We start from the raw sequence: 13,038 nt of genomic DNA on the forward strand, positions 1-13,038 counted from the left end.
GCTTTGGACACTTGCACACATAATGCATTTTACCACATGCACCAGCTTCAGTATTAACATCTTATCTCTAAGCTTAGGGTCCTCATTTTATAGACGAGGAGAGATGAGCGCCAACTTTGAATTTGAATCTACCCATTGTCATCTCAGCAAGTTGCAGCTGTCCAAAAAGTTGCCACAATCCTAAAAAATTTCCTACTATCTGATAATTTCTGCAACTTATCCATAGGGAAATTACCATTTCCCTATTTGGCTTATAAACACCCCCAAGGTCAGAAATAGTTTTTCCTTTTTATCACCAATTTGTCTTTTCATAGACCTCTAGGTGTCAGACAAGTTGCAATTATTCAACAACTCCTTGTTGTTATACATGGAATGAACTTCTTCTGAGGACGATCTTCTTTAAAGCGTCCTTCAATAATGGATCTTTAACATGCTTGGAATACAATAGATAATCTCCTTTTATCATCCAAGAAGAACTATCAAGACCTTCTGACTTAGACTTCTTTTGTTTGTTCCTTTTGAAATCTTTCCTTCCGAACGTTTTTATTATGAAACCGCTTCCTTTCGGTCAATCCAATTGCAAAACTTATCTAAATTTTACAATAAAGAATGAGGGGTCTAAAGTGATTATATAATATGTTCTACATCATCAAAATCTATTACAATTATTCATAACAACATGGTTAGTTGCTCTCATTCGAGAACTTTGTCTCACTGTGCTAAAACCACCTTGACTCTAGTGTGACAATCTTGGTGCAACCTATTTGTATGCAAATCTTGTGTTTCATGCCAATTTAAACATATAGAAATAGACTACCATTTTGTTTATTACAAAGTAACATTGAAAGAACTAAAAGTGAACTACATTTCTATAAAAGACCAACTAGTCGACATTCACCAAGCCACTCATCACAATTAACCAAATTTAATCTTCTTAACGACAATGTATTTGAACTCTGTATTTTATCAACACTAGAATTCATTCTTTTTGTTATTGTATTATTGTAAATCTACTTTTTACTATTCATGACCTAACTAGGACTAATCATTGTAGTCTTATAAATACATCTCTTTATGTACTTTACAGATACGATTGACGAATACTAAAATTCTTTGCATATTATTGTTCTCATCAAGATAATTTCATCATTTTAATTTTTGATTTCAACATTTAAAAACATTCATAAAAGCAAGGTTGAAAAAATCGCTAGGCATCCTCTAGTCGCCCGCTTTCTTTTTTTTTTTAATTTTAATTTTTTTTTAAAAAAATAAATTAGTTAAACTCCCGCCTAGGCTATCTAGACGGCCGCTTAGTCCACGGCGACCTATTCGACGCCTAGGCGGCCGACCGCCTAGCAATTCCACCGAATTTCTAGGTGGCCTGCCGTCGCCTAGCGCCTAATTGGCGCCTAGGCACGATTTTTGCAACGTCGCATAAAAGACATAATATAGAACAAAAACTTAAGTTTTCATTTAAAAAATATCTATCAAATTAGTAGTATTTTATTGACACTTTTCAACAAGAATATGAGATTAAGATTGTAAATTTATTGAATTATCCTAAAAATAATGATAATTTAATAAAAATTGTAATAGAGGATATATAACAATAGAGTTAATTTCATTTTTTATCCTAAATTTATAGGTAACATTCCACTTTTTGTCCTTCTTTTTCAGAATATCCTTTTTGATCCTAGTATTATTGTGGCATGACTATTTTTGGTCTTCCTTCAACAAAATCGTTGAAATGTTGTTAAATACAAGGACATTTTGATCTTTATATATATATATATATATATATATATATATATATATATATATATATATATAAAGTGAGTTGACATGCTATATTTTTATTATTATTATTATTATTATTTTTTGAACAAAATTCATAATTGAAGACCTAAATGTCATTGTATTTTACAGAAAGTAAACATTTTATTGATGTAGGACCAAAAATGATGGTGCCACAATAATATTAAGACAAAAGATGTATGTTTTGAAAAAGAATAACTAAAATTAATTTACCACCTATTTATATGAGACAAAAATGAAATTAATTAACTCTATGACAATATTATTAAAATTATGAAAGTAAATGTAATTAAATGAGAAACTAAATGTGATAATATAAAAAATAATGGTGGGACGAAAGTAAAAGTTTGTCCTATTATATAGGTGGGAGACCACATCATCTTCTAACCCACAAAGTCAAACTCTAAAGAAATGTTTTTTTTTTTTTTTTTTTCTAACAGAAATTAAAATTGAGTTGCGTGTTAAATTCGTCCTTGGTTCCAGGAAGCTAGCTACGTGTCCATGAATGAATGAGATGAAAACGCGCCGGAGAAAACAGATGATCTTAAGGTCATCAAGGGCAGCGAATTGGAAGAAAACACGGTTTAGTATTTGCGATTTGCAGACACGGTTGGTTAGTTGCACAACGACCACGACGGCTTTTTTCAAATTCCTACGTGCAATATGCATGCATGGGAACTCCTTTTCATGAAGACGCAGTACGTAAGGGTTGTCTCGTAAAATAAAAATTTTGGTAATTTGTATCGCAATATTATTTATATCATTGAGTTTTATATAATAAATATATAATAAATATAGTTATCAGACGCGCATTGCACGAATGATCTGATGCTCAATGTGTATTTTTAAATTAGTATTTCAGAATTTATCAAAGTTAAGTATAATTCGGCATCCTGGCGTATATCAATACAATATTATCAAATTTTTCATAAAAGTAAATATTTCAAGAATACATGACCTTAAAAAAAAAAAAAAAAAAAAAAAAAAACACTAGTGCAATAGCAATTTTAGAGGAAAGCGCCCTAACAAGATAGTATTCTAAACATAATTTTTGGAAGAATAATTTTTGCATACAAAACTGTATTAATTGGTGTGATCCATGGTTTATCTTGTTACCACTTATGTGAGAAATGAATTATTGATTTGATCTAGTTCCTGGTGTGCTTCATTGCAATTTTAGTGCCTTGGCGCAATGCACCTTAAAAAACAGAATCAAATCCTCCTTCCCAAAAAATACAATAGTAATATGCATAGTTTCTCATTTGTGTTGAATATATACTACTGTAAATTAGGTGTACTGTTTCATCAATGTTCAATGCGTGATTCTAATTAATTGACCAAAGTTTATGTTAAATTTTATATTGTATTTTTTTTTCTAATACACTCTAACGTATTCATAATATATGTTTAACAATTATGTCGATTTTGATTGGGAAGAGATTCGAATCTAAGATCTTCCTTATGAAAATCAATGAGTAAGTTAAGAATAATAAAAGTTAATGGAATATTCATTTACTAAAGTTTATACTGACGGAATACAATGGTATTTAGGAAAAGTAAATTAAATGATATAATAGATGGTAAAATAAGAAGAAGAAAAAAAAAAAACAATATAAACCATTCATTTCAAGAAACAATTACATCAATATTTTTTAGTTCCAGTTAGGGGTCTAACTTTATTGGCTCTTATTAGATTTGTATTTGAATGTATGTAGATGTAGATGATAATGGTTAATTCTAGCTTGCATCTACTAGAATATACAGTATTAAATTAATAGTTTGGGAGAAGTATTAATTAAAATTAATAGTAAGATTGCATATTAATTATTTTATATGTAGTATATATTATACTCATTTATTGATCAACGGCAGTAATTTATCACAATTTGATAGACAAACTAATACAACAGTACAGCACTAGAAATTAAACTAACAAAAAACACGTACAACAGATTTTTACTTGAAAAATCCAATGTGAAAGAGACATAGGAATTGAAATTCTGAAGCTAACCAACCAAAACTCAGATTATGAAATCCCAATTAATATAATGCATGCAAAAATATTCTTGATCAGCCATGCATATATGCATATATATACTTGAATGCGCGTTTATATCCTCTGGGATAGATGCAGTTTTTGGCGCCAAGGATAGGATGGCCTGGGGTGGGTTGAAGGGAATTCTAGTCAAAGAATCCAGGATTATTATTATGAAAAGTGAAAGTGAAGTCAAAAGCCATCGTAGCATCGAACGGGAATCCCATGCCGACAACTGGGGAATTTGTTCCTGAGGTTGCCGTAGGAATCTCCATTATCATTTCAAGGTCTGAGGTTGTCGGCACAAATTGGCTTCCAAGGTTTTGTGTAGTAGTAGTAGTAGGTGACATTGTAAAACAGCTGGATCCAGACGTGGCTGGCGACACGAAACTGTTTCCGACCACCGTCGTCGTCGGAGGCTGCGGAAAACCGCAGTGGATCTCACCAACCTTAATGCCCCCCGAGCTTGAAGCAAAATCATAAGAAGAAGAAGGAAATGGGTTTTCATCACGGCCATGGCTACTGGCCTCTATATTGTCAGTTTTGATTTTGAGATTCCTTCGTAAATTCAAAAGATTGTCCTCCTGTTGAGTCTGTAACGTGCTGGGGGGTTCTTCATTGTCAAGTGTCCTCGGCGGCGGCGGCGATTGCAGTCGAGGACTCGGGTTGTTACAAGTATGATTTCCTCGATAACGGACGTTAAAAACGGTGGGGTCGTCGTCGGATTTTTGGATTTCCTTTTTGGCTAAACATCCTCGGGAATAAAGATGACTGCATCTGTAATAGCCTCTGCAGGAATTGAATAATTCAAATAAATAATCATTTAATTTATTGCAGAGTAATCCCAGCCAAGTTAACTAAGGAATAAACATACAAATTTGTAACAATAAGATAGTCATCATAAGCTCAAATCATAACTTTCTTGATTTGAGCCAATCAGCTGTGAAACTGGTTTCACAAGACAGTGTTTACCTAATATAGTGACTACAGTTTTGGTTGTAACCTTAAAAATTAAAAGAAAATTAAAACCATAGTGCACGTACTTGGGAAATTGGGCTCCCATAATTTTTTTCTGGCCGTACTTTCTCCAATTATAGCCATCGTCATGGGCTTCTTCGAGGCCTTCACCATGACTGACTTGAACATGGTCTGTCCAAACCGCGGCTTTTCTGCAGTATTGTAGTTTAAATATAAAGATTTCCAGTTTAAGAAAGGGAAATTAAACTAATAACAAACAGTACAAAACCATATATATATAGTACCTCCTTCTGCCAGAAGTAGCGTCTCTAACTTCACGGTCGCTATCAGAAGATTCATTTCGTCCGGCGGCATGGTTTAACATGCAAAGCGCATTATCCAACGAACACTGAACTTTATTTGCCAGCACTTCACAGCTCCAATCTTGGGAAGAAGATGACAATAATGCTGCATTATTCTGCAGGCACATATGGAGGCGCTTAGCAGCGTCTCTTCCCTGTAATAACTCGCTCATTATCAGGTCATTCAGATTAAACTCGCCATCCACACCAACTTCCTTTTCCATCAAAATTGTCAATTAAGAATGGGATCAAAGAAGAAGGTGGCGGGGTACGAATAAATATATGGTTTTGTTCGTTGGACGGGGAAAAGATATGCAATGCTATATATAAGGTATCCAAGATTCCAGGTAGGTAGGGCCGTAGGGCCTAGGTTGGACTTAGGAGAGGGAAAGTGAAGAAATTATATTGAAGTTTGACGATTCTTGGTCATCTTTGTCGCAGTTAATTGGACCAGTCTGTGGTCGACGTAATCGTGGGAGAAGAAGGATACAAGATATAAGTCATACAGCTGACCAATTCAACTACTGGAACAGGGAACTGGAACTAAGCCAAATATAATATAATAATCGTCTAGAAGTAGCTAGTGGGATGAATTTATTGTTTTTATTAACATATATATTCAAATAATTGGTAGTTAGATGCGACGATCGACCCGTCCGACTGTTCAACATTTTTTTTTTGGCAATATATGTAATCAAATAATTGAAAAGAGAAAGAAATGATGTTTGGAATCTTTCTACACTCCATGATGTGATGGTAGAACATGGGTGTGATATTATATCTTCCATTTAGAGGAAATTTTGTAGTCATTGCTTGAAAATACGTCTTGGGTGAAGTCAGAGGCGAAGTCAGAAATTTCATCTAGTGCGCACGAAAGATTAAAATAAATAAGATATTCTAAAAAAAAATAATTAATCAAGCAAAGAGATTCTATTTCTTGACCTTTATTACATACAACCATATATACTTAACCATCTAAGCACTTCATCTTTGAATAATATATATCTATATTATTTAATTATATCTAAGCATTTACTATATATATATATATAGAAGAGCGCTTATATGCGGCGGGGTCTTACGGTGCGGCGGTGCGGTCAAATTCCAGAATACACCAACAGTGTTAACAATATGCACCAACACTGTAATAAAAACACACCCCAATGAAATGTAATAAAACATCACAAAATACACCACAGACTCAAAAAAACACACCATATAACTCACCACCCCCAATGATGTATTTCTGAACATTGTATGGTGTTTTTACTCACACCTAATGGTGTGTGTTTGGTGATGCAGGGCTCTGTTTACTCTGTTTTGTGTGGTGTATTTCTTAACGTTGATGGTGCATATTTGGTGAACTATTGGTGTTGCCACACCGTAAGAAATAACCGCACCGTAAGACACTGCCGCACCTAAACCCGCCTCTATATATATATATATATATATATATATATATATATATATATATATATATATATATATATATAGTAAATGCTTAGATATAATTAAATAATATAGATATATATTATTCAAAGATGGAGTGTTTAGATGGTTAAGTATATATGGTTGTATGTAATAAAGGTCAAGAAGTAGAATCTTTATATATATATATATATATATATATATATATATATATATATATATACTAGTTTTTCTACGCGCTTTGCGCGAATAGGATAATGCCCAATACTTATTTTTAAATAAGTATTTCAAAGTATATTAATGAAATATTATATAGAAGATGTTCATGCATAAGTAAATAAATGTTGATTTTGTTTATTTAAATCGGTAATTTAAAGTATATAAATGCAAGATAATATATGAGAGGTTGATTATATATAACTGTCACAAAAATAAATGTTTGCAACTTTGTAATAACGCTAATCTAAGTACTAAGTCTAAAAGCGATAGTCTAAATAAATACTCTTTTTGGTTTAAATTTTTCTAATTCTCTTTTGGGTAGCATTGTTATTGTTTTCATCTTCAGTACATGTCTTTATTTTATTTATTTATTTATTTTGTTATTGGTAGTGTGTCATGTGCAATTGGGTTATTGGTGGTATCATAGAAGGATTCATCATGCAATGAGATTATGGAGTATGAAGTTTTAGATTTGTTTTGTTGTGTATATGACTGAGATCTTAGTTGTGCTATGAACAATTTATCTCACAAACACATGTTGATATGTGTTGTGAGACATCTAATTCTAAATTAATTAAATGCGTATGTATTTTTTTTTGTTGTAGTTACTAATTTATTTTTTAATTTAAGTAATAAGAGCAATAAAGTGGGCAAATTATGTTGTGGAACCGTGTCCACCTTGCAAGGTGGACACGGTTCTAAAATTGTCCATAATTATGAATATATAGTTCAAAAATTATAAACATATAGTTCTATAATTATGAACATAGAGTTGTGAACATAATTATGAACATATAGTTTTGTAATTATGAATATAGAGATTCAATACTTGTGAATATGAAGTTAAAAAATTATGAATATATACCTTTATAATTATGAACATATAGTTCAGTAATTATGAACATAGAGTTCTGTAATTGTGAATATAGAGTTCAATAATTATGAATATGAAGTTCAGTAATTATGAACATAGAGTTCAGTACATGTTGTTTTTTTTTTTTTTTTAAATTTTTTTATTGGTAGTGTGTCATGTGCAATTAGGTCACTAGTAGAAGCATAGAGGGATTCATCATGCAATGAGATTAGGGTGTATGAAGTTTTAGATTTGTCTTGCTGTGTATATGACTGAGATTTTAGTTCTAATATGAACTCTTTAACGTACAAACACCTATTGATATTTAGTAGTGGTAGTTTTTTCCCTACATGTTTCATGTGTTGTGAGATTTGTGTCGTAGGTAATCATGTGAAAGTATTGAACAAAATATTAATATTTATTATATTTGTATAAAATACTTGATAAATAAATAAATAAATAACATATTTATTTATCAAGTATTTTATACAAATATAATATTCATAATTCATAATATATGTTTAATTAATAATTATGCCAACTCTACTTGGGATGGGGTTCGAACCTAAAACCTTATATAAATTAAGAGTATGTTAAGAATAATAAATAGTTAACGGAATATTCCGTTACTAAAGTTTAAACTAACGGAATTTAGGGTTATTTAAGGGAAGAAAATAATATAATAGAGGGTAAATAAGGAAAATCATTAAAAGATACTAAAATCAAAATAATATGAACCATTCATTTTAAGAAACAATTAGTACCAACATTTTTTTTGTTCCAGTTAAGGGCCTAACATTATTCGCTCTTATTAAATTTGTAGATATATACATACATATATATATATATATATATATATATATATATATACACACATATATATATATATATACACACACATATATATATATATATATATATATATATATATATATATATATATATATACACACACACACAAGGGTCTCCTATATATAAGGGGTGGGGTGGGGGAGGGGGGCAGCTGCCCCCATTGCAAGTGCTGTCAATAATACAGGTTGCCGGGTCAGGCCAGGCCAAACGGGGTGGGCCTGGGTTTTATTGGCCCAGACCGCGCCGCCTTCGGCTCGTCGGCTAGGCCCGCCCCAAAACCCTTTTTTTTTTTTTTTAAAGTTATTAATTTATTGCTTTGCAAATTTATCCAACGCACAAAAATAATTAAAATAACTTATACATAACTCACATTAAACATAATTCATCAAACATTAGACATTACATAATTGATAATACATAACAATAATTATAAAGTTCAAAGTCCATAGTTCATCAAACATTATTAAACCTAACAATACTACATGGACCATGGTCCATCAAACTCACTAGTCACAACTCCAAAGTCCATAATTCATCAAACATTAAACATAACAATAATTTTAAAGTGCATAATCTAAAATTATAGAGTTCACAAAATCACAAGTCCATCAATTCATCAAACATTAGACATTCCATCATTCAATTCATCTTCATTCATATCATCTTCTTCATCTCCTTTATCTCCTTGATCAATAACTTTATCTACATCATCACAATCTATAAATAAAATACATTAAAAATGTTTAAAATTAAATTACTAATTAATAAAAACCAAGATAATATAACATAAGACTTTATAAATTAACTTACCCATATTGAAACCATGCAACCAATTACGAGTGCAAATAAGAGTTTGCCTTTTTCAGACAACATACAACTTCTATACTTTGTGAGCACACGTGCACCAATAGAAAATGTGGACTCTGATGCAACAGTAGTTATAGGAATTACCAAAAGATCATGCGTCATGCATGAAAGGATCGAATGAGATATCCTTGAACAAGACCCCTCCAATGATCTAACACATCCAATTCCTGATAAAATTTCATCCCATAACGATACAATTCAGATTTTCAACAGGCATAACAATTTTATCACTGACATCTAGAATATCCTGCATTAATTAAAACACAATAACTATACAAGCAACTAAGATAATATAATAACATACAATACCCAATAAAGTGTTAGAATACTTACATCAAACAGTCTTTATCCCAACGCTTTCACTACTTGACTTTCCACTCTTGAGTGCATGACAGTTGACGAACATATATGGTTGTGATGAACTTGATCCAATGGCACTCACATATTGATCATAAAGCTTGGAAAGCTTTGTTTTCAACAACTCAAATCTTTTCTTTGCATTTAGTAGGATTTGTCTCAAGCTTAGCAGATAGCTTCTCCAATACTTTATACTTAAACCATGGATCAAGAACAACACCGAAAGCATGCACTACACTATATTCACCCCAATATTTGTCAAAATATTCTAACATCCTTTTACACATCTCACTCATCAATGTGTCTTCATCATCACTTAAACTATCTTTCAACAACCTTTCAATTTTCAAAATTGCAAAAAGTACACATTTGATGTAGGATAAGAAGAACCAGAAATCAAGTTAGTGATCTCATAAAATAGCTCAAAGAAAGCACACAATCTTTCACCCCTTTTCCATTCTTCATTTGAAGGGCAAACCTTAAAATTCTTATGTTTCAATTGAAGAAGACTAAAATCTTTTTTGTATCTAATGGCACTATCCAACATTAAATTCGTAGAGTTCCAACGGATTGGCATATCCAATCGTAAGCCAATTGAGGTATCAATGGATTCAATGCCACGAACTTCAACCACACGCTCTTGAAATTTTTGCATCCTACTTTCCGTACTTTTTACAAATTTCACAGATTCTCTAATTTTATGCAAACTTTGGGTATCAACTTTTAAACCTTCTTGGACAATCAAATTCAAAATATGAGCCGAACGACGAATATGGAAAAACTCCCCCTCACACAACAAACTATCATGCATAGTCAATTGATCCTTCAATTTATCTTGCATACTATCATTATTACTTGCATTGTCCAAATTCAAAGAAAAAAACTTCTTTTCAATCCCTCAATCCTTCAAGATTTCATATATTTTTTGTGCCAATTCAAAACCAAGAGTGTGGATGAGGCTTCTTATCAAAAGCAAGTATTTTACGTATTGTTTAATTAATTTTCATTTCTCATCAACAAAATGAACAGTCTATTAGAGCATTTATTATTTCATCTTATTATTGTATATTGTATAGTCTTAGATTATGGGGTAGCTATTAGATAGTCAAGGCTAGTTCTATTTATCAGGGTTAGTTAGAGTTCTACATGTAATATAGTTTGTAATCTCTATCGTTTCTGTTACTGAATGAAAGACATTCTCCAATCCAGTCAAACATATGTATCCTTCAGTAGTACAAGCAGTCCATAAATCAGAAGTCAAGCAAATCCTATTTGGAATACTAGTTAACATTTGTTTAAGTTTTTATTTCTCCTTCAAATTTAACTTGTTAATGTCAGAAACAAGAGTATTTCTAGAACAATTAGAGCATCAGGGGATTGGTATTTCCTAAAATCAAAATATTCAGCAAATTCAAATGGACAATCATTGAGGGATATATTGGAAATATATGGCTCAATAATAGGGACCCGGGTCTAGGAGTGCATAATGTTAATACTAAAACCACTTCCCCGGCAACGACGCCAATTTGGTTGTAGTATATTCTCAAACAAATAATACTCAGAGTACGAGTTATCGATCCACAGGGAAGTGATTGTATCAAGCACTAGTTACTAATTTATTCACGAGAAACTAATCCTAACGAAAGACATGGATGGTTGATTAAAATAAAACTAATGTAAACAAGCAAGATTCAGGTTTTGAAATCAATAGAGAGGAGATGAGATTCATGGGATTCAAGTATTTAATCACCTAGTGTCATATCTTAAGGACAATATTAAATCTGGGTATAACAGGTGTAAGAATGCAAAGATGGTATAGAGCTACTCTCGTAGTCTCTAACAATACTGAATATCCACTCCCGTGATATAAACACCCAATAAAACAAGAACAAGCATTCATAATTAACTCCCAACTAATACCATCTCCTGATGTGCAATAATCAAGAATTAATACATTCCTTAACCAATTTGACATTTCCCCAGGTGCAACAATTAAGTGCAATTGTGTGTGCCCTAAATTATGTCCGACTCCCGTTGTGACACAAAGAAACCAAACGAAACACGTAATTTGGCCGTTTAACTACTAGCAACAACAATATAAAACACAATTGCAACACAAGTTATAACCCAAATAATAATATATTAAAGAATTTGAGAACTCAAGCACATAGGTTCATAAACACTTTTACCCAAGAATCTCTATTGGAATTTAGCCAAGCATGGCTAAATTATACATAGCAAAGATATAAAAGAAGTTACAAATCATCAAAGAGAGTTACAAGAATGAACCTAGTGAGTTTCCCAAATCTCCCTAGTCTTCTTCTTGATTTTCAAGACAACTTGTGACTCTTGATTTCTCTCCTTCTTATCTTCAAAGATCTCAAATGAATATTAGGGTTGAGAAAGGTGAGACTTTATAGTGGGAGTCAAGTCGGGGCAAAATTAGAATTTTCTTATTTAATTTTAGGGAATTGCCGAAGTCGATTTGGAATATTAATGCAATCTTAAATTTTGGATTCAACCTTGAAGTCAGTGGCTTTCTCTTTGATTTGGAAAAGGGAGAAGTGTCAAATAGGCCCATGTACTATTGTCAAGTGCTCAATTCCTACCATGAACTAAACTAAAGGCTAATTAACCACACTTACCTACTAAATTTGTTCAATTAACTTTTTTTTTTTTTTGCAGGTAATTGACTTTTTTTTTGCAGGTTACCAATTCAATTATTAAAAAAAATAATTTCAAAATAATTTAAAAATTATTATAAAAAAAAAAAAATACAGCCACCGGCTGTCCTCGTCGGACAGCCGGTGGCTGCATTCTTTTTTTTTTTTTTTTTTAATTTTATTTATTTATTTTAATAATTAAATATGTAACATGTTATTAACCTGTAAAAAAAGCTAAGCGATCACTTTTTTCTTAAAACCCTATTTGCTACCTCCCACAAGTGCTAGGAGCGTTGTAACCTAGGCTTTCCAGGATAAAAGTTGCTACGATTGAATGTTTGACCACCCAAACAAGGAATCCGGCGAACTAGAGCAACGTTTTGAACACAATTTGGCTAAGAAAGAGTAGAAGCAAAGAGGTTTTGGAGCTAGAAAATGTGTAAGTATGTGAACTTGTTGTTCTTGTAGAAAGCTCCTGTCCTACCCCTTCTTATATAGGGCTTGAGGATTAAATAGCTCTTAATTTTGACATTTAAAGGCACCCTCCTGTAACCGCAACCATCAATTAACGGTCACAATTTTGGCATTTAAAGGCACCCTCCTGTAACCGCAACCATCAATTAACGGTCA

The 13,038-nt window shown here is 32.0% G+C and overlaps 1 protein-coding gene across 1 annotated transcript; it reads right to left on the bottom strand.

Annotated features, from left to right (window-relative positions):
• Positions 1-3,673: 3,673 nt before the first annotated feature.
• LOC109173219 (probable WRKY transcription factor 53) lies at positions 3,674-5,462 on the bottom strand. The gene is made up of 3 exons (XM_019322522.1): positions 5,113-5,462; positions 4,894-5,019; positions 3,674-4,639 (listed from the first exon to the last, which is right to left on the bottom strand). Exons 1-3 carry the CDS (start codon positions 5,391-5,393, stop codon positions 3,997-3,999), a joined length of 1,050 nt encoding a protein of 349 aa, XP_019178067.1. The 5' UTR covers positions 5,394-5,462; the 3' UTR covers positions 3,674-3,996.
• Between the last annotated feature and the right edge of the window lie 7,576 nt (positions 5,463-13,038).

This window comes from Ipomoea nil, unplaced genomic scaffold (genome assembly GCF_001879475.1).
Source record: "Ipomoea nil cultivar Tokyo-kokei standard unplaced genomic scaffold, Asagao_1.1 scaffold0465, whole genome shotgun sequence".
NCBI classification, from domain to species: domain Eukaryota; kingdom Viridiplantae; phylum Streptophyta; class Magnoliopsida; order Solanales; family Convolvulaceae; genus Ipomoea; species Ipomoea nil.

What these genes read in the sequence shown, in the direction of transcription:
- LOC109173219 (XM_019322522.1), bottom strand. Translation starts at nt 5,393, where the DNA reads ATGGAAAAGGAAGTTGGTGTGGATGGCGAGTTTAATCTGAATGACCTG. An exon ending in GCTACTTCTGGCAGAAGGAG is followed by an intron (nt 5,020 to 5,112) that starts GTACTATATATA and finishes ACAATACTGCAG; the next exon opens with AAAAGCCGCGGTTTGGACAG. An exon ending in ATGGGAGCCCAATTTCCCAA is followed by an intron (nt 4,640 to 4,893) that starts GTACGTGCACTA and finishes CAATTCCTGCAG; the next exon opens with AGGCTATTACAGATGCAGTC.